Source organism: Ctenopharyngodon idella, chromosome 17 (assembly GCF_019924925.1).
Source record: "Ctenopharyngodon idella isolate HZGC_01 chromosome 17, HZGC01, whole genome shotgun sequence".
Taxonomy (NCBI): Eukaryota; Metazoa; Chordata; class Actinopteri; order Cypriniformes; family Xenocyprididae; genus Ctenopharyngodon; species Ctenopharyngodon idella.
Window position 1 is genome coordinate 19,979,099 of NC_067236.1, and position 20,635 is coordinate 19,999,733.

At 37.9% G+C, this 20,635-nt stretch overlaps 2 protein-coding genes across 7 annotated transcripts in view; both read right to left on the reverse strand.

The window, feature by feature from the left end:
- Positions 1-1,395: 1,395 nt before the first annotated feature.
- On the reverse strand, positions 1,396-11,736 carry LOC127498238 (zona pellucida sperm-binding protein 3-like). 5 transcript variants are annotated; one of them, XM_051867367.1, is made up of 8 exons: positions 11,149-11,731; positions 2,571-2,689; positions 2,390-2,493; positions 2,141-2,318; positions 1,879-1,996; positions 1,720-1,802; positions 1,558-1,649; positions 1,396-1,478 (listed from the first exon to the last, which is right to left on the reverse strand). In XM_051867367.1, exons 1-8 carry the CDS (start codon positions 11,695-11,697, stop codon positions 1,408-1,410), a joined length of 1,314 nt encoding a protein of 437 aa, XP_051723327.1. In that variant the 5' UTR covers positions 11,698-11,731; the 3' UTR covers positions 1,396-1,407. The 5 variants fall into 5 exon arrangements, with proteins under 5 accessions (XP_051723327.1, XP_051723326.1, XP_051723322.1 ...); XM_051867366.1 differs by lacking the exon at positions 11,149-11,731 and adding an exon at positions 7,042-7,620; XM_051867362.1 differs by lacking the exon at positions 11,149-11,731 and adding an exon at positions 3,188-3,767.
- A 1,690-nt stretch (positions 11,737-13,426) lies between these two features.
- Positions 13,427-20,635, reverse strand: part of ptpn21 (protein tyrosine phosphatase non-receptor type 21) — a 32,658-nt gene continuing 25,449 nt past the window's right edge. For both annotated transcript variants that reach the window (XM_051867361.1, XM_051867360.1), the window contains 3 exons: positions 20,297-20,531; positions 18,956-19,116; positions 13,427-17,452 (listed from right to left, as the gene is read on the reverse strand). In XM_051867361.1, the coding sequence (XP_051723321.1) occupies positions 17,324-17,452; positions 18,956-19,116; positions 20,297-20,531 (525 nt within the window). In that variant the 3' untranslated portion in view covers positions 13,427-17,323. The remainder of the gene's footprint in view (positions 17,453-18,955; positions 19,117-20,296; positions 20,532-20,635) is intronic.

Here is a 20,635-nt window from a genome sequence, read left to right on the forward strand (position 1 = left end):
TGATTCTCCTCTGGACCTGTAGAGTTTATGTATCTTGGGGACCCATCCCTCTGCACATTTTGTGTCTCTTTTATCTGACACATCGAGGGGGCATTTACATTACACCATTTTCAACTAAAAACTGAAAACTTTTTTTGCATTCTGGCCATTCATTTACCAAACAACAGTGTTTTGGGGGGCCTAAAAATGCAAACTTTTGAAAACAAGTTTCAAAGTGCATGTTTTTGAAAACAATACAATTATTGTCTCTGTGTAAACTACAAAAACACAAATTTGTGAAAACGGTGATGTCATGTGCACGCGTATTACGTGTTCAGTCTATAGGCGCGTAGTGTTTCTTTACAATGTGATATCGGCAACTACTGGCCTGGCAGCAAAATACAGCATTTTTAATCGGTTTCACGGATCTGTGAGCGCACCTGAGCTCAAACAAATGACTAGAGATTATCCATAAATATTTAAAATATTTCATTGGAAGTTGATTATATATATATATATATATATATAATAAACAATTGTCACAAAATATGCATATACACGCTTTGAGAGCACAAAAATATGATAGGGAACAGACTGTTACATTACTCGCAATGCTTCATGGGATAAGGAATTCCCTTGTTGGAAATTTGACTGTACTTCTAGATCTTACAGCAGCATTCGATACGATTGATCATATTCTTTATGAAAATTGTGGGCATTCGTGGAAATGCCCTTAACTGGATTAAGTCACATTTTCCAAAAATATGTTTTTCAGTTCACATGGGAGAGCCACAGCACCACTATCATGGAAGCCACAGCACCCCATCATGTGGGATCCCTCAATGATCCATCTTAATACACATTTCTCTGTATAGGCTCAGTTTAGGAATTATTTTGGGTAAATAGTGTCAACTTTGAGTGAATTTCAGACATTAGCTTTTGATCCTGTGAGAGTGAAGGTCTTGTTGCTGTAGGTACTGATATTAGGACCCTTGAATCGTTTTTGCAGGGGTTTTTAAAACTGTCATTACTTTTACTCTCAGTATATTGTATGTCACTGGTCAACATTTTCTTTGTGCTTTATAAGTGCCCTGCAGAGCTCTTGTGATGCTCTTAAATGGCAAGCAAATCATTCCAGGTAACACTTTTCACCAAGAATGCTGCTGTGAAAATAAACTGGCTTCAAAAACTAACCAGTGGACCTTGGAGTTAACAATTGTTTAATTTTTTTTTTTTAATAAAAGTTAAACATGAAGAGTTTCTTTTGGAACCCTAGAGTTGCATGCCATATGGGACTTGCAAAGGTACAGTTATACTATCAGTTTCACCACACTGGCAGAATGAGGCACTTTTTCCAAGTCAAAAGCTGTTCAACCAGACTTGAAGCAAAATGACAAGTCAGATAAGCAAGGTATGGGTTTGTCAGTTTTATTGATAACGAGTCTTTTGCTCTTGAACCATTACAGGACCAAGTGAGGCCTTGCCTTCCCACTGAACACCTAGAGAAGAAAAAATAAAAAATAAAAGTTAGAGCACTTGAAATAAAGAGCAACCATAGAAAGTGCAAAAGCTACCAACCTCCATAAGGAGCAGCTGCAAATCCACCATCAGGACCACATGTTGAGTCACAGCAACCACAAACTTGGTGGTTTCCATCAGCAGCAAACCACCTGTAAACAAGACAGACATAGCACCTTCAATATGAGCAGTCAACTTTAAATGATAAAAAGTACAACATACCCATTGGCGAAGGAACAGGATTTGCGCCGAGCATCACTGGGTACAGAAGCAATAGTTGCCTTCAGAATACATGTTATGTAGATCTGCAAGAGACACCACAGACAAGTCACAACCAAGGCAGAAGGGAAGAGAAGTCAAATTAACTCATATTCATAGTACATAAGGACTGTAGCCCTCCTGGAACATAAACGCCTCCAGCTGGAACTGGATTTTGTCATCCTGGGACCGAGGCATGAAGCGGGAGCTGGAAGCTGTAGCCTTGGCATCCATAAAGCACCTGACGACAAAGCCATAACAAAGAGCAAGTCATGAATGTCGACTAAGAGTCATGGGTAAGGATAGTTGCTTGATGCTATGGTGACAAAGTGGTTACAAAAAAGCAAATAAAACCGTCCTATAGCATCAAGTGCCTTGACCTCACCCATGATTCTCAATGAAGGAATATCTTGGAAGGGAGTTCACATCTGGTCCTTGAGTGGCCACACAGCTGTCCACAAACACACGCAGAGGCACATGATTGTACACCTTCACAGAAGCCTCGATGTTAATAATGCCACCCAGGAAATAAGTGTTTGAAGGCCTCTGATAGGACCAATCATCTGCAAAGGAAAGCAACAATCTAGGCACAGCCACGTTTGCAAGAACAAAGGTCCAAAGAAACTGCACCAACCCATCATGAGCTTCAGGGAGAACAGCAAGACTTCTTCACCAACCTCCGTTGAGGCATAAGGGACCCATGTTGGCCTCAAGGAATTACTGCTTACATTTTGAAGCCTGCAGTTCATGAAGGTACACATTAAATTCTCAAATCTGCACAAGAAGCAGTGCAGAAAGTCAGAGAGACCACTTACCTTTGATAGTGGCATTGAACGCCAACAACTGCACCATCGGCCCGGGTAATCGGAGTACCAGCAAGTGCCTCAGGGGTGTAGGTAAGGGAGAAGGTGTAGACAAGCTCATCCTCATTCATCTGTAAGAGATTGGGTTTACCGAGAGGGTCATCCCAAAGACAGTGCACCAATATTACTACGAGTGGGAGAAAGTGCATTGTGCAATATGGTGGAACTCCTAAATAAGAGCCAATCACCAATTGGTAAATTCATCACCACATCACCCTTGGTGTGTGTCTAAACTTATCTAGGGCAACACTAGAGCTTCTTAGGTTAAAAGACGTGCATTGCCTGTTCCAGGGTTAAAAACTAGCTTTAACACTATTAGAGCATAAAATGTATCGTTCTTGTTGAAGCACCGTTCATACCATTTATGGGATAGTTTGTCAAGATTGTTGGTTTGACGGGTTATTTAGAGGCAAGAAGTTTGAGAACTCAGGATTTCCCCATTCAAAGAGATAGGACTTAGTCTTAGCTGCCCTGTCATTGCAAATCTGTCAAACAAGTTATTCTCTTGAAAGAGAATTTGGCTATTCTCTGCCACAACAGATAACCCATTAAGATTTAGGAGCTCTTACCATCAGCACACTGTTGCAGTCCTGTAGTTCATACTCAAAGATGAGCACCCTAGACTCAGAATCCTGACCAACAACAGGACATCCACCTAAAGACAGACCTGTTGGCTGGATCAATTGACCATTGCTGAACAAGTCCTGCTGGACTTCTACAAGAACCCGGTTCTCGCTGCATTGAATCGCTACACTGCTGGGAGTCACGGGTTGCCTCAACTGGAAGCCCACCGCCACCTCGCTCTGCACCTCAGGAACAATGGGATACCTCCAATCCAAAGGCTTCACTGGGCCCTGCAACAGCTGCTTCTCCTGAAGGCCAAAAGGATCCTGTGCAAGGCTTCTGGAGACAGGACTCTGAAACGGAGAAGCCACTTGCAAAGGGTTCCACAGCCCTAGAGGAGAACGGGCAGGACTTCTGGAAGCTGGATCTGATATCGGCCTCATGCTCCTTGGACTTTGACTGTACCTCAAACTTCCCCATGCATCAGGCAGATCAAATGCAACAAGCACAAACACCACTAACAGACCTTGCAGGAGCTCCATTCTAACAAACATTAACACAAATGCCACAACATACACCAGTGCTGGGCTTTGCCATTTTGTACAGCTTTGAATTAAGGTGTCTCCTCCCCTTTTAGCTTAATTGATTACCTTTGATTCTCCTCTGGACCTGTAGAGTTTATGTATCTTGGGGACCCATCCCTCTGCACATTTTGTGTCTCTTTTATCTGACACATCGAGGGGGCATTTACATTACACCATTTTCAACTAAAAACTGAAAACTTTTTTTGCATTCTGGCCATTCATTTACCAAACAACAGTGTTTTGGGGGCCTAAAAATGCAGACTTTTGAAAACAAGTTTCAAAGTGCATGTTTTTGAAAACAATACAATTATTGTCTCTGTGTAAACTACAAAAACACAAATTTGTGAAAACGGTGATGTCATGTGCACGCGTATTACGTGTTCAGTCTATAGGCGCGTAGTGTTTCTTTACAATGTGATATCGGCAACTACTGGCCTGGCAGCAAAATACAGCATTTTTAATCGGTTTCACGGATCTGTGAGCGCACCTGAGCTCAAACAAATGATAGACTAGAGATTATCCATAAATATTTAAAATATTTAATTGGAAGTTGATTATATATATATATATATATATATATATAAATAATAAACAATTGTCACAAAATATGCATATACACGCTTTGAGAGCACAAAAATATGATAGGGAACAGACTGTTACATTACTTGCAATGCTTCATGGGATAAGGAATTCCCTTGTTGGAAATTTGACTGTACTTCTACTTTTAGATCTTACAGCAGCATTCGATACGATTGATCATATTCTTATGAAAATTGTGGGCATTCGTGGAAATGCCCTTAACTGGATTAAGTCACATTTTCCAAAAATATGTTTTTCAGTTCACATGGGAGAGCCACAGCACCACTATCATGGAAGCCACAGCACCCCATCATGTGGGATCCCTCAATGATCCATCTTAATACACATTTCTCTGTATAGGCTCAGTTTAGGAATTATTTTGGGTAAATAGTGTCAACTTTGAGTGAATTTCAGACATTAGCTTTTGATCATGTGAGAGTGAAGGTCTTGTTGCTGTAGGTACTGATATTAGGACCCTTGAATCATTTTTGCAGGGGTTTTTAAAACTGTCATTACTTTTACTCTCAGTATATTGTATGTCACTGGTCAACATTTGTTTCTTTGTGCTTTATAAGTGCCCTGCAGAGCTCTTGTGATGCTCTTAAATGGCAAGCAATTGCATTCCAGGTAACACTTTTCACCAAGAATGCTGCTGTGAAAATAAACTGGCTTCAAAAACTAACCAGTGGACCTTGGAGTTAACAATTGTTTAATTTTTTTTTTTTTAATAAAAGTTAAACATGAAGAGTTTCTTTTGGAACCCTAGAGTTGCATGCCATATGGGACTTGCAAAGGTACAGTTATACTATCAGTTTCACCACACTGGCAGAATGAGGCACTTTTTCCAAGTCAAAAGCTGTTCAACCAGACTTGAAGCAAAATGACAAGTCAGATAAGCAAGGACTGGTTTGTCAGTTTTATTGATAACGAGTCTTTTGCTCTTGAACCATTACAGGACCAAGTGAGGCCTTGCCTTCCCACTGAACACCTAGAGAAGAAAAAATAAAAAATAAAAGTTAGAGCACTTGAAATAAAGCGCAACCATAGAAAGTGCAAAAGCTACCAACCTCCATAAGGAGCAGCAGCAAATCCACCATCAGGACCACATGTTGAGTCACAGCAACCACAAACTTGGTGGTTTCCATCAGCAGCAAACCACCTGTAAACAAGACAGACATGCACCTTCAATGAGCAGTCAACTTTAAATGATAAAAAGTACAACATACCCATTGGCGAAGGAACAGGATTTGCGCTTAGCATCACTGGGTACAGAAGCAATAGTTGCCTTCAGAATACATGTTATGTAGATCTGCAAGAGAGACACCACAGACAAGTCACAACCAAGGCAGAAGGGAAGAGAAGTCAAATTAACTCATATTCATAGTACATAAGGACTGTAGCCCTCCTGGAACATAAACGCCTCCAGCTGGAACTGGATTTTGTCATCCTGGGACCGAGGCATGAAGCGGGAGCTGGAAGCTGTAGCCTTGGCATCCATAAAGCACCTGACGACAAAGCCATAACAAAGAGCAAGTCATGAATGTCGACTAAGAGTCATGGGTAAGGATAGTTGCTTGATGCTATGGTGACAAAGTGGTTACAAAAAAGCAAATAAAACCATCCTATAGCATCAAGTGCCTTGACCTCACCCATGATTCTCAATGAAGGAATATCTTGGAAGAGAGTTCACATCTGGTCCTTGAGTGGCCACACAGCTGTCCACAAACACACGCAGAGGCACATGATTGTACACCTTCACAGAAGCCTCAATGTTAATAATGCCACCCAGGAAATAAGTGTTTGAAGGCCTCTGATAGGACCAATCATCTGCAAAGGAAAGCAACACTCTAGGCACAGCCACATCTGCAAGAACAAAGGTCCAAAGAAACTGCACCAACCCATCATGAGCTTCAGGGAGAACAGCAAGACTTCTTCACCAACCTCCGTTGAGGCATAAGGGACCCATGTTGGCCTCAAGGAATTACTGCTTACATTTTGAAGCCTGCGGTTCATGAAGGTACACATTAAATTCTCAAATCTGCACAAGAAGCAGTGCAGAAAGTCAAAGAAACCACTTACCTTTGATAGTGGCATTGAACGCCAACAACTGCACCATCGGCCCGGGTAATCGGAGTACCAGCAAGTGCCTCAGGGGTGTAGGTAAGAGAGAAAGTGTAGACAAGCTCATCCTCATTCATCTGTAAGAGATTGGGTTTACCAAGAGGGTCATCCCAAAGACAGTGCACCAATATTACTACGAGTGGGAGAAAGTGCATTGTGCAATATGGTGGAACTCCTAAATAAGAGCCAATCACCAATTGGTAAATTCATCACCACATCACCCTTGGTGTGTGTCTAAACTTATCTAGGGCAACACTAGAGCTTCTTAGGTTAAAAGACGTGCATTGCCTGTTCCAGGGTTAAAAACTAGCTTTAACACTATTAGAGCATAAAATGTATCGTTCTTGTTGAAGCACCGTTCATACCATTTATGGGATAGTTTGTCAAGATTGTTGGTTTGACGGGTTATTTAGAGGCAAGAAGTTTGAGAACTCAGGATTTCCCCATTCAAAGAGATAGGACTTAGTCTTAGCTGCCCTGTCATTGCAAATCTGTCAGACAAGTTATTCTCTTGAAAGAGAATTTGGCTATTCTCTGCCACAACAGATAACCCATTAAGATTTAGGAGCTCTTACCATCAGCACACTGTTGCAGTCCTGTAGTTCATACTCAAAGATGAGCACCCTAGACTCAGAATCCTGACCAACAACAGGACATCCACCTAAAGACAGACCTGTTGGCTGGATCAATTGACCATTGCTGAACAAGTCCTGCTGGACTTCTACAAGAACCCAGTTCTCGCTGCATTGAATCGCTACACTGCTGGGAGTCACGGGTTGCCTCAACTGGAAGCCCACCGCCACCTCGCTCTGCACCTCAGGAACAATGGGATACCTCCAATCCAAAGGCTTCACTGGACCCTGCAACAGCTGCTTCTCCTGAAGGCCAAAAGGATCCTGTGCAAGGCTTCTGGAGACAGGACTCTGAAACGGAGAAGCCACTTGCAAAGGGTTCCACAGCCCTAGAGGAGAACGGGCAGGACTTCTGGAAGCTGGATCTGATTTTGGCCTCATGCTCCTTGGACTTTGACTGTACCTCAAACTTCCCCATGCATCAGGCAGATCAAACACAACAAGCACAAACACCACTAACAGACCTTGCAGGAGCTCCATTCTAACAAACATTAACACAAATGCCACAACATACACCAGTGCTGGGCTTTGCCATTTTGTACAGCTTTGAATTAAGGTGTCTCCTCCCCTTTTAGCTTAATTGATTACCTTTGATTCTCCTCTGGACCTGTAGAGTTTAAGCATCTTGGAGACCCATCCCTCTGAACATTATGTATGTCTCTTATCTGACACACTGAGAGGGCATTTACATGACACCATTTTCAACTAAAAACTGAACACACTTTATGCATTCTGGCCATTTATTTACAGAACAGCAGTGTTTTGGGGGCCTAATAACGCAAACTTTTGAAAATGGGTTTCAAAGTACAAGTTTTTGAAAACAATATGTAAACTATAAAAAAATGAATTAGTGAAAGTGGTGATGTTATGCGCATGCGTATTACGTGTTCAGTCTATAGAGTGGTGCATGTATGATGTCAGAACCCATAAGACTAATTTGCCGCTGTTTTTCCTACAGGGTTTTATAATGGGGTTCTTCAATTTGAGTAAAATAAAGCCTATGCTAAACATAACTGACAAAACTTTGACGTTTTGTTTTACAATGAACACACTCATGCCAAACTGCCTCATCTCGTTACTTATTAAAAATGTATGCTCTCAAAAATGTACTGCTTCAAAATTCACTTTTTTCACTATGGGTGTGTGTAATTTACATTGTAGAACAAATTGTCAAAGTATCGTCAGGTTGTTTACATTTTTTTTTTCCCACACAAATAAAAAAAAACAAAACCCCACAGGAAAATCTCAAAGAAAACAGCAGCGGATTAGTCTTTCGGGTTCTGATGTCATACCTGCACCACTCTATAGGCGCATAGTGTTTTACAATGGGTTATTGCCAACTACTGGCTTGGCAGCAAAATAGTGTTTTTAGTCATTTTCACAGATCCGTGTGAATGGGGATTGTTTTGACAGTACGCAAAATGTTTCCATTCTTAGTACATTGTCGTGTAAACATACTCTTAGTTCAGTTAATGGAGCTCTCACCAAATGAGCTGATAATCTGAATCAGGTGCATTAAATAAGGGAGAAATACAAAATGTGCAGATCAGTGGGTCCCTAGGACCAGGAAAGAAAACCACTGCATTAGCAAATGAGAACTCACTAGAATGCTTTAAATTACATTCCTTCCCAATTTTACAATAAAGAAACTGACAGCTTGTCCATGACAAACTTAATGTCACCTAAAAGCACCTGAGCTCAAACAAGGGAGTCTAGAAATTCATAGAGATCAGTACAGATCAGAAAGTTAGTTTTGTACAACCACTAGGGCTCAATGTGATCAAGCTTCAGTGGAAGTTGATTATTAAAAAAAAAAAAATAAATTTTAAGTGTCATAATAGGCATATGAGAGCACAGGAATATGAGGGGGACCAGCTCAATTACATCCATAGTGCTTTGTGGGACATTCTCTGCAGAAGTCTTCTGGAATAATTTGCCAACCAAATTCTTAACATATGTTTAATGTTTTCACCAGGAATTCTGCTGTTAACATTGAAAATTGTAACACTGATAGCTTCCAGAGCACATACCAATTAACCTTGGAGTTCACAGCAGTCCCTAAAAAGGTTCAGAATTTGAAGTTGCCCATTGAGAAAATGGTTTAAACTTCTGTAATGCTACAGCTGCATACTATATGGGACTTGCAAAGGTACAGAAGGACAATCAAGTTCACCACATTGGCAGAATGAGGCACTGATTCTGAGTCAAAAGCAGTTAAGCCAGACATGAAGCAAAATGACAAGTCAGATACATGCAAGGATTGATGTCAGTTTTATTGAGAAACAGCCTTTCGCTCTTGAACCATTACGGGACCAAGTGATGCCTTGCCTTCCCACTGAAGGCCTAGAAGAAAAAGAAATCTTAACACTTGAAAACAAGAGCAACCTTAGAAAGGGAAGTGCTACCAACCTCCATAGGTAGAAGCAGCAAATCCACCATCAGGACCACATGTTGAGTCACAGCAGCCACAAACTTGGTGGTTTCCATCAGCAGCAAACCACCTGTAACAAGACAGACATGGCACCTTCAACATGAGCAGAGTCAACTTTGAAGTCAAAGACATGGAGGTTTAAAAAAAAAAATAATAAAAAATAAATTAAAGGGTGAAACATACCCATTGGCGAAGGAACAGGATTTGCGCTGAGTGTCACTTGGTACAGAAGCAATGGTTGCCTTCAGAATACACGTTATGTAGATCTGCAAGGGATGACAGACAAGTCACAAATCCAAAGCAGATGGGAAGAGAAGTCAAACTCACTCATGATACTCCTAGTACAAACATAAGGACTGTAGGCCTCCTGGAACATAAACGCCTCCAGCTGGAACTGGATCTTGTCCTCCTGGGACCGAGGCATGAAGCGGGAGCTGGAGGCTGTAGTTTTGGCATCCACAAAGCACCTGAGGAGAAGTGGTTACAAAGAACTCATGAGTGTCAACTATAGCATCAAGCAACTAAACCTTACCCATGACTGACAAAAGGGTTACAAAAAAGGTCCTATAGCATGAAGTGCCTTGACCTTACCCATGATTCTCAATGAAGGAATATCTTGGAAGAGAGTTCACATCTGGTCCTTGAGTAGCCACACAGCTGTCCACAAACACACGCAGAGGCACATGATTGTACACCTTCACAGAAGCCTCGATGTTAATAATGCCACCCAGGAAATAAGTGTTTGAAGGCCTCTGATAGGACCAATCATCTGCAAAGGAAAGCAACACTCTAGGCACAGCCACGTCTGCAAGAACAAAGGTCCAAAGAAACTGCACCAACCCATCATGAGCTTCAGGGAGAACAGCAAGACTTCTTCACCAACCTCCGTTGAGGCATAAGGGACCCATGTTGGCCTCAAGGAATTACTGCTTACATTTTGAAGCCTGCGGTTCATGAAGGTACACATTAAATGGTCTCAAAGTTGCACAAGAAGCAGTGCAGAAAGTCAAAGACCGCTTACCTTTGATAGTGGCATTGAACACCAACAACTGCACCATCGGCCCGGGTAATCGGAGTACCAGCAAGTGCCTCAGGGGTGTAGGTAAGAGAGAAGGTGTAGACAAGCTCATCCTCACTCATCTGTAAGAGATTGTGGTTACCAAGAGGGTCATCCCAAAGACAGTGCACTTGCATTACTTTGAATGGGACAAAGTGCATTGTGCAATATGGTGGAATAACTCCTAAATAGCAAATTGGTAAAAATCACCACAGCTGCCCTTAGAAGCTTCGGTGTTGCCATAGAAAAGTGCATGGCTCAAACTTAGGATAATGTGCATTGGCGGTTCCAGGTTAAAAACTAGCTTTAACACTACTAGAACAAGTTATTTTTGTTTAAGCACCGTTCATACCATTTATGGGATAGTTCATGTCAGATTGTTGGTTTGAAGGGTTATTTAGAGGCAAGAAGTTTGAGAACTCAGGATTTCTCCATTCAAAGAGATAGGGCAGCTAAGACCAAGTCCTGTCATTGCAAATCTGACAAACAAGTTAACTTTTCTTGAAAGAGAATGTGGCTACTCTCTGCCACAGATAACCCATTAAGATTTAGGAGCTCTTACCATCAGCACACTGTTGCAGTCCTGTAGTTCATACTCAAAGATGAGCACCCTAGACTCAGAATCCTGACCAACAACAGGACATCCACCTAGAGACAGACCAGTTGGCTGGATCAATTGACCATTGCTGAACAAGTCCTGCTGGACCTCTACAAGAACCCGGTTCTCGCTGCATTGAATCGCTACACTGCTGGGAGTCACGGGTTGCCTCAACTGGAAGCCCACTGCCACCTCGCTCTGCACCTCAGGAACAACGGGATACCTCCAATCCAAAGGCTTCACTGGACCCTGCAACAGCTGCTTCTCCTGAAGGCCAAAAGGATCCTGTGCAAGGCTTCTGGAGACAGGACTCTGAAACGGAGAAGCCACTTGCAAAGGGTTCCAGAGCCCTAGAGGAGAACGGGCAGGACTTCTGGAAGCTGGGTCTGATTTTGGCCTCATGCTCCTTGGACTTTGACTGTACCTCAAACTTCCCCATGCATCAGGCAGATCAAACGCAACAAGCACAAACACCACTAACAGACCTTGCAGGAGCTCCATTCTAACAAACATTAACACAAATGCCACAACATACACCAGTGCTGGGCTTTGCCATTTTGTACAGCTTTGAATTAAGGTGTCTCCTCCCCTTTTAGCTTAATTGATTACCTTTGATTCTCCTCTGGACCTGTAGAGTTTATGAATTCTATAATGTCACTAGCCAATAGAAGGCTTGAGGTTTTAATCTAAAGTAATTTGACAATTAAGAAACTGAGTTTGTCCATTATAGAAAGTTCATATAATCTACAAAGCACCTGAACTCACACAAATAGAGATTATTCATAAACATATTTAAAAAACAGATCACATAGACAAAAGTTGTTAGTTTAGTATAATCACTAGGGCTCAATGTGAACATCATATATGCATATAGACTGATGCAACTTAAATGAGTCGCAAGGAAAATATCATTAAATTGGCACCTTAAACTGGGTGGGACTAAGCAGCCCGAATGTCATCTCTAATTGGTCACGTACAATAAGTGGGCCTAAACAATAATTGTCCTGTTTTTACTCTACAATGTGTATTTTTAATTCATTGGATGTCTAACAACACTTGACTTCTGATTTAATTCCAGAGAGAGAGTAATCAACATATTGATAAAACATTTTATTAGTATTAAGAGGTGGAAAGGATCAAGTGTGTTGCATTGATCACAGGTAAAGTCTAAACATTTATGACCGAAACCATTTTAGAAATACTGAGACAACATTGAAATTCACTTAATATCCTTCCAAGTTTTTTTCTTTTTTCTTTTTCCAACAAGGTTATTTTAATGCATCCACAAAACCATCACATATAACATGGAGCCATCTTGTGGCTGATGGGATACATTGTACATACATGTATAATTTACTTTGTTTCATATTCACACAATAAAATGTGTTAATTGCCAGAATTGGACAGTTTTATCCCACAGGACTTTTTAATAATACATGAATTGTCAACAACAAACATCAACTTAACTTAAAGTTAATGCATTGACAAACTTCCCTTATAAAACAAATTTCTGTAGTAAAGTGAAATTAGATAGTAATACTACAGTATTTTACTGCAGTGTTATAAAATAATTAATAATAATAATAATAATAATAATAAGGCAACATTTCTAATTTTCACTTAAGTATTCATTTAAGTAATTACTAAAACTTAAAAATAAAGCAATATAATTTTTTTTTAAACAAAAACAACAAAAAAAAAAAAAATAGTAAAAATGACAAAAGCACATAATAAAATTACTAAAACTTAACCAATTAAAGTGAAAAAATTATTATTATTATAAAGTTATTGTAAACTATAATGCATATAAATAATATGAAAATAAATAACATTAACATATCTGTACTCGGTCCCACTTTATATTAAGTGGCCTTAACTACTATGTACTTACATTTAAATTAATCATTTGATACAATGCACTTATTGTGTACATACATGTTTTTACATAGTACTTATATTTTAAAAACATCTGCATGTAATTACATTTATAATTACACTGTTGCCCCATCCCTTACACCTACCCATACCACCAAAGCTTTCCCTAACCTTACCCATATCCCACCGCAATAGCAGCAGAAGTGTTTTGCAATTCCATATGAACCCAGTAAGTACATTGTACTTATTTTCTGATGCAAGTACACAGTAGTTAAGGCCACCTAATATAAAGTGGGACCCTGTACTCTATAGAGAAAAACTATTTATGCACATCAACTCCTGTAAAATGATATAGAGAGACAAAGCCTTACTTTAACAACTTCAAATATTTATTTTCTGAATGAAAAATATAGTTGTTTACAATGGGATATAATTTAGCTCTTCTGACAGCTGTACATCATCAGAACACGCACTCATGACGACGGCGGCAAATTTAATGTGGTTAAAAGTTAATAACACTTAAAATCAGCAATATAAACAGTATCTGCTATTAATATACATGTATTCCAAAAAAGCAGCTCTGGGAAGGGCTTTAACAGTCCAGTTTTCAGCTTTGTTCATATATTGTCTTGAATTTCCGTTTTCCAGTTCAGATGAACACTGATCACGGTCCGCTCGCATAGTAACATGAGCAAACCTCGCAGCAGATTGCCTAAATCTAGAGCAATAAAACTCAACATGAATTATGAAAAGGACATTGTGCTTTTACAACCATTTACTCCAAAACACTTAAATGACTTTTACCTCATATAGTACTGACGGATAAATGCCGATTCAAGCCATCGTGTGGATGGAGGAACTCGACCCTGTAGATATGTTCAGATTAAATTAACCTTTACAGGTTTTAGTTCATTTATGAAGTGATATTCAGAATTCAGATGCACAATATAATGTCAAACAAAGTGATTGTCCTTCACAAAAAAACAACAAAAACAAAACAAGGACATTGCTATTGTTTTACGCACCATTCAGAGCTTCAGAGTGAATTTATGGTCATATTTCAGCCCAAAATCAAAAGAAAAAAATATATTATAATTACTTTATATTTTGCATTAAAAAAAAAGCCTATTTTGGGACAATTAATGTTTCTGCAACATTATTTTTATAAATATCCTGTAAAACATCCAATTCAGTACAACAATTGCACGCACTTAACCCTTGTGCGACCTTATGGACATTTCTGTCTTTTTCAGTTTTGTTTTATTGATCATTTTGCCTGTGTTAATGCCAACTGCATAAAATTTGGTACAGGTGTGTATTTTTATTGGAATTTTAATATTTCACCCTCATTTCCTTTAATAAATCTATTTTACACTAGTAACACAAAATAGTTCCTTTTGGACCAAAATGGCCCCATTGAAACCCATTAAAACTGCAATTTTTAATCCCAGGGTCATTTTAACTATAAAATGACGCAATCTTTGTTAATAGGCTTTCATTTTGTTGGCAAGGCTTCAAAATTTAAATTTTTTACCAGATATTCTCAGGTTTGGCCTATAAAGCCAATACTCGCTTTATTCCTGTTTTCTGCTTCTGCACATTATAGAGCCAATTAGATAAATTATGCAGCTATGATTGTGTGGGTGTGTTGGTGTGGTTTATATGTGTGTATTAAAAAAATTGTGTGTGTGCTTGTAATATTTGAGAGAGAAAAACTCTACTGCTTGTGTGTACCAGTGGAGTTTTGCTGGCATCTAATTGGTAAAATTTCAACCTGGTCTCATGGAAAGACGTGCCTGTGGGAGTCGCAAAAATACGTACCAATACTACATATCACTGCAGTTTCCAACAGAAATGAACACTAGAGGCAGTAAAACAGCAAGCGCTTTTAATCGTTTTCACACACAGTTACGATTACAGGGTCAGATAATGGATTAATAAAGACTTGTTTGCACAATATTATGTTATGACTTCAAAACGCTTTTTATTAAAGTGCATGATTTGTAAACGAATATATTTTGGACTCTGCATCGCTTAACCAGCTCCATATGTTTCGCTTTTCTGACATAAGCTCGCTCGGTAGCTCAGCTGATACGCAGTTGGACTTAGGACGAGGAAGCCTTGGGTATGAATCTCGTAAAAAAAACGAGTCACGGTAAAAGAGCTCAAAGATGAGAGATCAAAAACAAGCACGACTACGGATGCTTTTTATGTCACATTTTCTTTTGTTAACACTATCGGGTAGGTTTAGGTGTAGTGTTGGTGGTACGTTATTTTAAAACGTAATGGAGCACTCACCGGACAAATTTCAAATCAGAACTGCGGTGATTCGTATAATAACCAACGTCATAAAAACATACCATATTCACGTTTATCTGTTCCGGCAAAAAATGAACACGCTTTTAGTGCCGCCACTCAGTGGACATTTCATGTGTACATATTGGTACGTATTTTGCGACTCGCGAAAACATTCCCACAGGTACGTTTTTCTAATGAGAACAGGCTCTAAAATGTGGTACTGCGCCCAAACAAAATCTTACTGAAAGCTCATTTTTTGAGATATCAACTTCAAATTTGGAACACAACTTGTTTAGATTTATGGCTTAGATTTTCTAGCAGTTTTAGAGTTCAATATGTTTCATAAAATATATATTTTATATAAAATAATGTTCATAAATTATTTTCATAAACTTAAACCTCTAACTTTTTTTTGGTTTCACTTTTTAATTTTTTTTTTTTTTTTTTTTTTTTTTTTTTTTTTTACATCAACAGTAATCTACCAAGGGTCTTCTTTAAAATGAGACCAAACTTAAGTCTGTGCTCCCAAGCTTCAATTTTTTTTGACACATTTTTATCCACTATGGACCTGTGTAACTTGTTTTTAATTGACGCACAAGGGTTAAATTGCTTTTTTTTTGCATTGTTTTTTGAAGCGAAATATGACCTGGACATTTTTTTTGTGAAATTCACCCATGGCAAAAATTGGATACTTTTAATAAACTGTCATAATGAATGTTTGAGTGGGGCACTGCAGGTACGTTTGGGTTTAAGAACAGCATCATTACGGTGGAATGTAACATCGATCAGCGCCGCTTTATCATAATTAAAGATTATAACACCTGATCGCAATTCAAACATTGTGTGAATTAAAATGCCAAGGGCGTAAATGATTTGATATGGCACTTTCTGCTTGGTTAACACAATTTCACAGTGTTTTAAGACTTTAAGAAGTAAATGAACTCGATATATGCTGAAAATTCTTTGGTAAACCATCATAGCTGGTGTGTGTAAGTTAGTGAGGTCACAAACCGTTAACAAAATACCCACAACTATTGTTCACTCCAATCCACAAGTCTGTGACGCTCTTTGGTGCGTCGGGTTATTGAATGCTGGTGGCTAAAAGAGCTGAAAAAATACAAAAACATCCCTAATGCAACAAGAAAGCCTTTCTGATTATGATACGTAGAATACATTTGAGAGTTTTCATATACAATCTTAATACATATTGTAAATTATTTAAAGGTTGCGTCTGCGATCAGATAAACCGTCTTTGGCCGCATTCAAACTTGAGACACGTTTGAACAGCGAAACCCATTCATAAAGTTATCAAAACCTCAAGAAACAGCTTGGCTTTAACATGCCATGTAACACTGGATGTGAAACTTCAAACTCCCAGAGTCCTGTGACATCCATCCCATGATGCAAAAAGGTGAATCTCATGAAAAGAAACAAGGCATTTTTTGGCATCAGAACATTTTCCATCAAATTTGTATTTTTTTCTGGCTTTTCGTGAGATTCACCTGATCATTTCTACTGAAGTTCACCATTTCAAATCCACACACGTCTTTAAACACTGCTGTTTTCGTTTTTGGCGCGCTAAACCTTCATGCGTAAACTAATAAAATCCACGAGGAACCCAGTATAAAAGAACCACTGCAGTTCAGCGTATCGTATTAAATAACAGAGCTGCATCATTCGCGTCTATGTACAGCAAAATAAAAGTGCTGGGACTGCCATCCGTGATCACGTGTAAAAGCCCACAGTGAAATCTGTGAATAATACTGGTTAAAGAGAGCGCGGCGCAGCGTCCTTCATACTTGCCCCGGCTCGTGTCTCGCCCCGTCACTAATACTGCGAGGAAGCGCTCAGGAAGCGAAGCCGCGCCGCCGCTGCCGGTGCGATGCGTTCACGGCTCCGGCGGACTGAGAGGTTGTGAGGGGGCTCATGGGAGACGGAGGACGTCTCCTCCGTGCCAGCGCTGGTCTCAGATCAGTCTGGAGTTTCTCAGGAACTGAATGAGGACTTTGTAAATGAAGGTGTACTGTGAAAGTGTCTGCACCATCATCATGCGTTGCTGCCGCAGCAAGTTCAGAACAGTCGGGACGTCCAGCATCTGTCAGGAAACAGAGACACATCAGTGACCATCAGTTCTGAACGTGGCCAATCTGAACTATGCGTTTTATAATATTAAATAAACAGGCAAAGCAATGTGTACTTATTTATAAAGCAAATTTCATACACAATGGAAATTCTAAGTGTTGTACATAAAAATGACTTAAATAACATTTAATATTAAAGTAGAATAATTAAATATAATTAAATAAATAATTGTATGTCTTTAGGTTTAACTTTGAATGAATTTGTGTTTTTGAACTTATAACAAATCGATTGAATCGATTGAATCAAATGAATGAATCAAACCGATTCATTCATTTGCTACAAATTATTTACATAAAAATGATTAAAATATTGTATATAAAAAGGAACAGAAAAATAAAATATAAATAATTAAATTTTAATAATTTAAATTTAATAATTGCATTTAATTAAACATTTCATATTAAAGTATAATAATTAAAATATAATAAAATATAAAAATTTAAAGTCAAGTGTTTCATGATTTATTTATTTGCCACAAATAATTTTCATAAAAATGATTAAAATATTGTATATAAAAAGTACAGAGTAAAACTATATTAATTACATTTAATTAAATAACATTTAATATTAAAGTAGAATAATTAAAGTATAATTAAGAAAATAATTGTATGTCTTTAGGTTAAACTCGAGTGTTTCATGAATCTGGTTTTGAACTGATATCAAACTAATTCATTTACATAAAAATGATTAAAATATTGTATATAAAAAGGAACAGAACTAAATAATAAAATATAAATAATTAAATTGAAATAATTTAATAATTACATTTAATTAAACAACATTTCATATTAAAGTATAATAATATATAAAAAAATTAAAGTCTTGAACTTTTTTCCTTGATTTTGGCACCGATAGACTGATTTATATCATTTCAATGATTAAATAATAATTATTAATTTAAATTAATACATTTTATTTGATTTGTAAATCTTATTTCATTCCTTGGATTAACCAAAAATATACATTAATAAATGGTTATTTTTTTAATAAAGAAATCTTTCTCTTGAATTTCCAGCAAAAGAAATCAATTTCTGATTTATACTATTAATATTATATTAAATTTCTCATAGGATAGCAGGATAACAGCACAACCCTATAAACCATATTTAAAACTGTCTTATGGTCAAATTTTCACAATGTTTTACAATGTTAACCGAAGACTGCGAAAAGCATTTTGAATGGCTGTTACAGCACCACAGTCTGTACTTCCGTCCCTCACAGACACGCTTTCTTTCGTCATATTAAATGTGGCGTATATGACTAAGTACAGTACAAACCTGTCCAGCCACATGCTGACATCTGCAGAGAAATGTCGTCATCTCTATTCCTAACATTTCTGTCTGCCCTGATGTCAACGGTAAGAAGTGCACGTAGTTTACCCTGGTAACCGTGAGCATTTTGCCCTGAAAATCTGGTGAAATGCACTCATGCCACTGTAAGCACAGGACATATGTACCTCATTATGTTCCAGACAAGCTATCATGATCTCAGACAGAATGACCACACCAGTGCGTCCCACCCCTGCACTGCAGTGCACCAGAACCGGCAGGTTTGTGTTCTTTGGATCGCTGGAGCTGTTTGTGTGTCGCCTCACGGACTGGATCTCCTCCAAGTACGCTGAGACACAGAAATAGAGCGTTTTAAAGAGCCACGCCAGACTAAAACAATCAAGGCACACCACAAAACAGTTGTGCAGCTTAAAGTCAAGCATGATACACATCAAAATACTGTTCTTCAGTTATTATGATGCAGCTGGAGCTATCACTGAAACATCTCACCATGTCCAGGTCATATTTCACCCAAAAATTAGAAATTATATTTTGCACTTTAAGACTATATAATATAAACACACATATATATATATATATATATATAAAATTAATCAATTTAAACACATTTAATACAATTATACAAATGGATATTTCCTTTAAAGACAATATTTTTTTTTTACCAATTATTATTCCTTTTTGTTCCTTCTACTCTTTTTTCCTTTTGTGGTAATACCCACCACCAACACATTAAATTAAATAAATAAATGAATAAATAATAATAATAATAATAATAAATTAGAACAATAATATAAACAACCATAAATAAAATACATAGACACTTTTACATATGAAAAATAGGAGAAAATAAAAAAAATTTAAACATTCATATATTTATATCAAACTCTTATGACACCTAATTCCTAAGTAATTCAAATAATATTATTTAAACATCAAATAATAATAATATTAAAAAAGTAAATGAAATAATAAATGAAAAAAAAAAATATATATATAATTAATATGATATGTATTCCCTTACTTTATAATATATACTTTGATTATATATATATATATATATATATATATATATATATATATATATATATATATATATATAATTTTTAAAAAAAATACTTTTTCTGATTATGATACGTAGAATACATTTGAGAGTTTTCATATACAATCTTAATACATAATGTATAAGGTTGCACATTTTTCTTAAAACAAAAAACAAAAAAAAAAAAAACAAGAATGAAAGAAAAAGTTTTTCAGGTATATATGACTCTGAAATATGACCTGGAGATGTTTTTGAGACATTCACCCATTACAGCTTTCCTTACAGGAACATGTTAAAAATTCTGAAAGAATACTTTCACTTTTTGTTCTGGCTTACTAACAGAATAACCTACAATTTGACAGGAAACTACAAACAAACTTTTTTTTCATTTGCACCACCTGTGATGTCTTGAGTGCTAAAATCAGTAGCGTTTGATCTAAAGAATTGATCTTATCTGTGTTGTACTTACAAAGAAAGCCTTTAAAGTCCTCCGGGCAGCCGTGATCGGGCCAGTCTGTGTACTGCAGGTGCCAGACGGTTCGCTCCTGTCCTGTGAGGAGATGTTTGATCTTCAGGCCGGTTGTGGCGTAGCACCCAGAGTCCGTACGGAAGCGCGTGGTGATCTTAAATCGTCCGTAAGTAACAGTGTTGTGGCGAGAGCCCAGACGAGGCCAATAGCGGAAACTCTTCTCACGACCTCCTTCCTGCAGGTCAGGAAACAAAACAAGCCAGTTCAATGATGCAAAGATTTAATAAGGCAATGAAGAGTGACACAACTAGGGCTCAATTTTAATCGATTCTCTTTTTG

Bases quoted from the DNA above. Each gene is read 5' to 3' on its own strand.
- LOC127498238 (XM_051867367.1), bottom strand. From the start codon at position 11,697: ATGTTTGTTAGAATGGAGCTCCTGCAAGGTCTGTTAGTGGTGTTTGTG. The intron at 1,997-2,140 runs GTGAGGTCAAGG...CTTTGTCGTCAG, and splicing joins TCCTTCATTGAGAATCATGG to GTGCTTTATGGATGCCAAGG. The intron at 1,803-1,878 runs GTACTATGAATA...TGTCTCTTGCAG, and splicing joins AGGAGGGCTACAGTCCTTAT to ATCTACATAACATGTATTCT.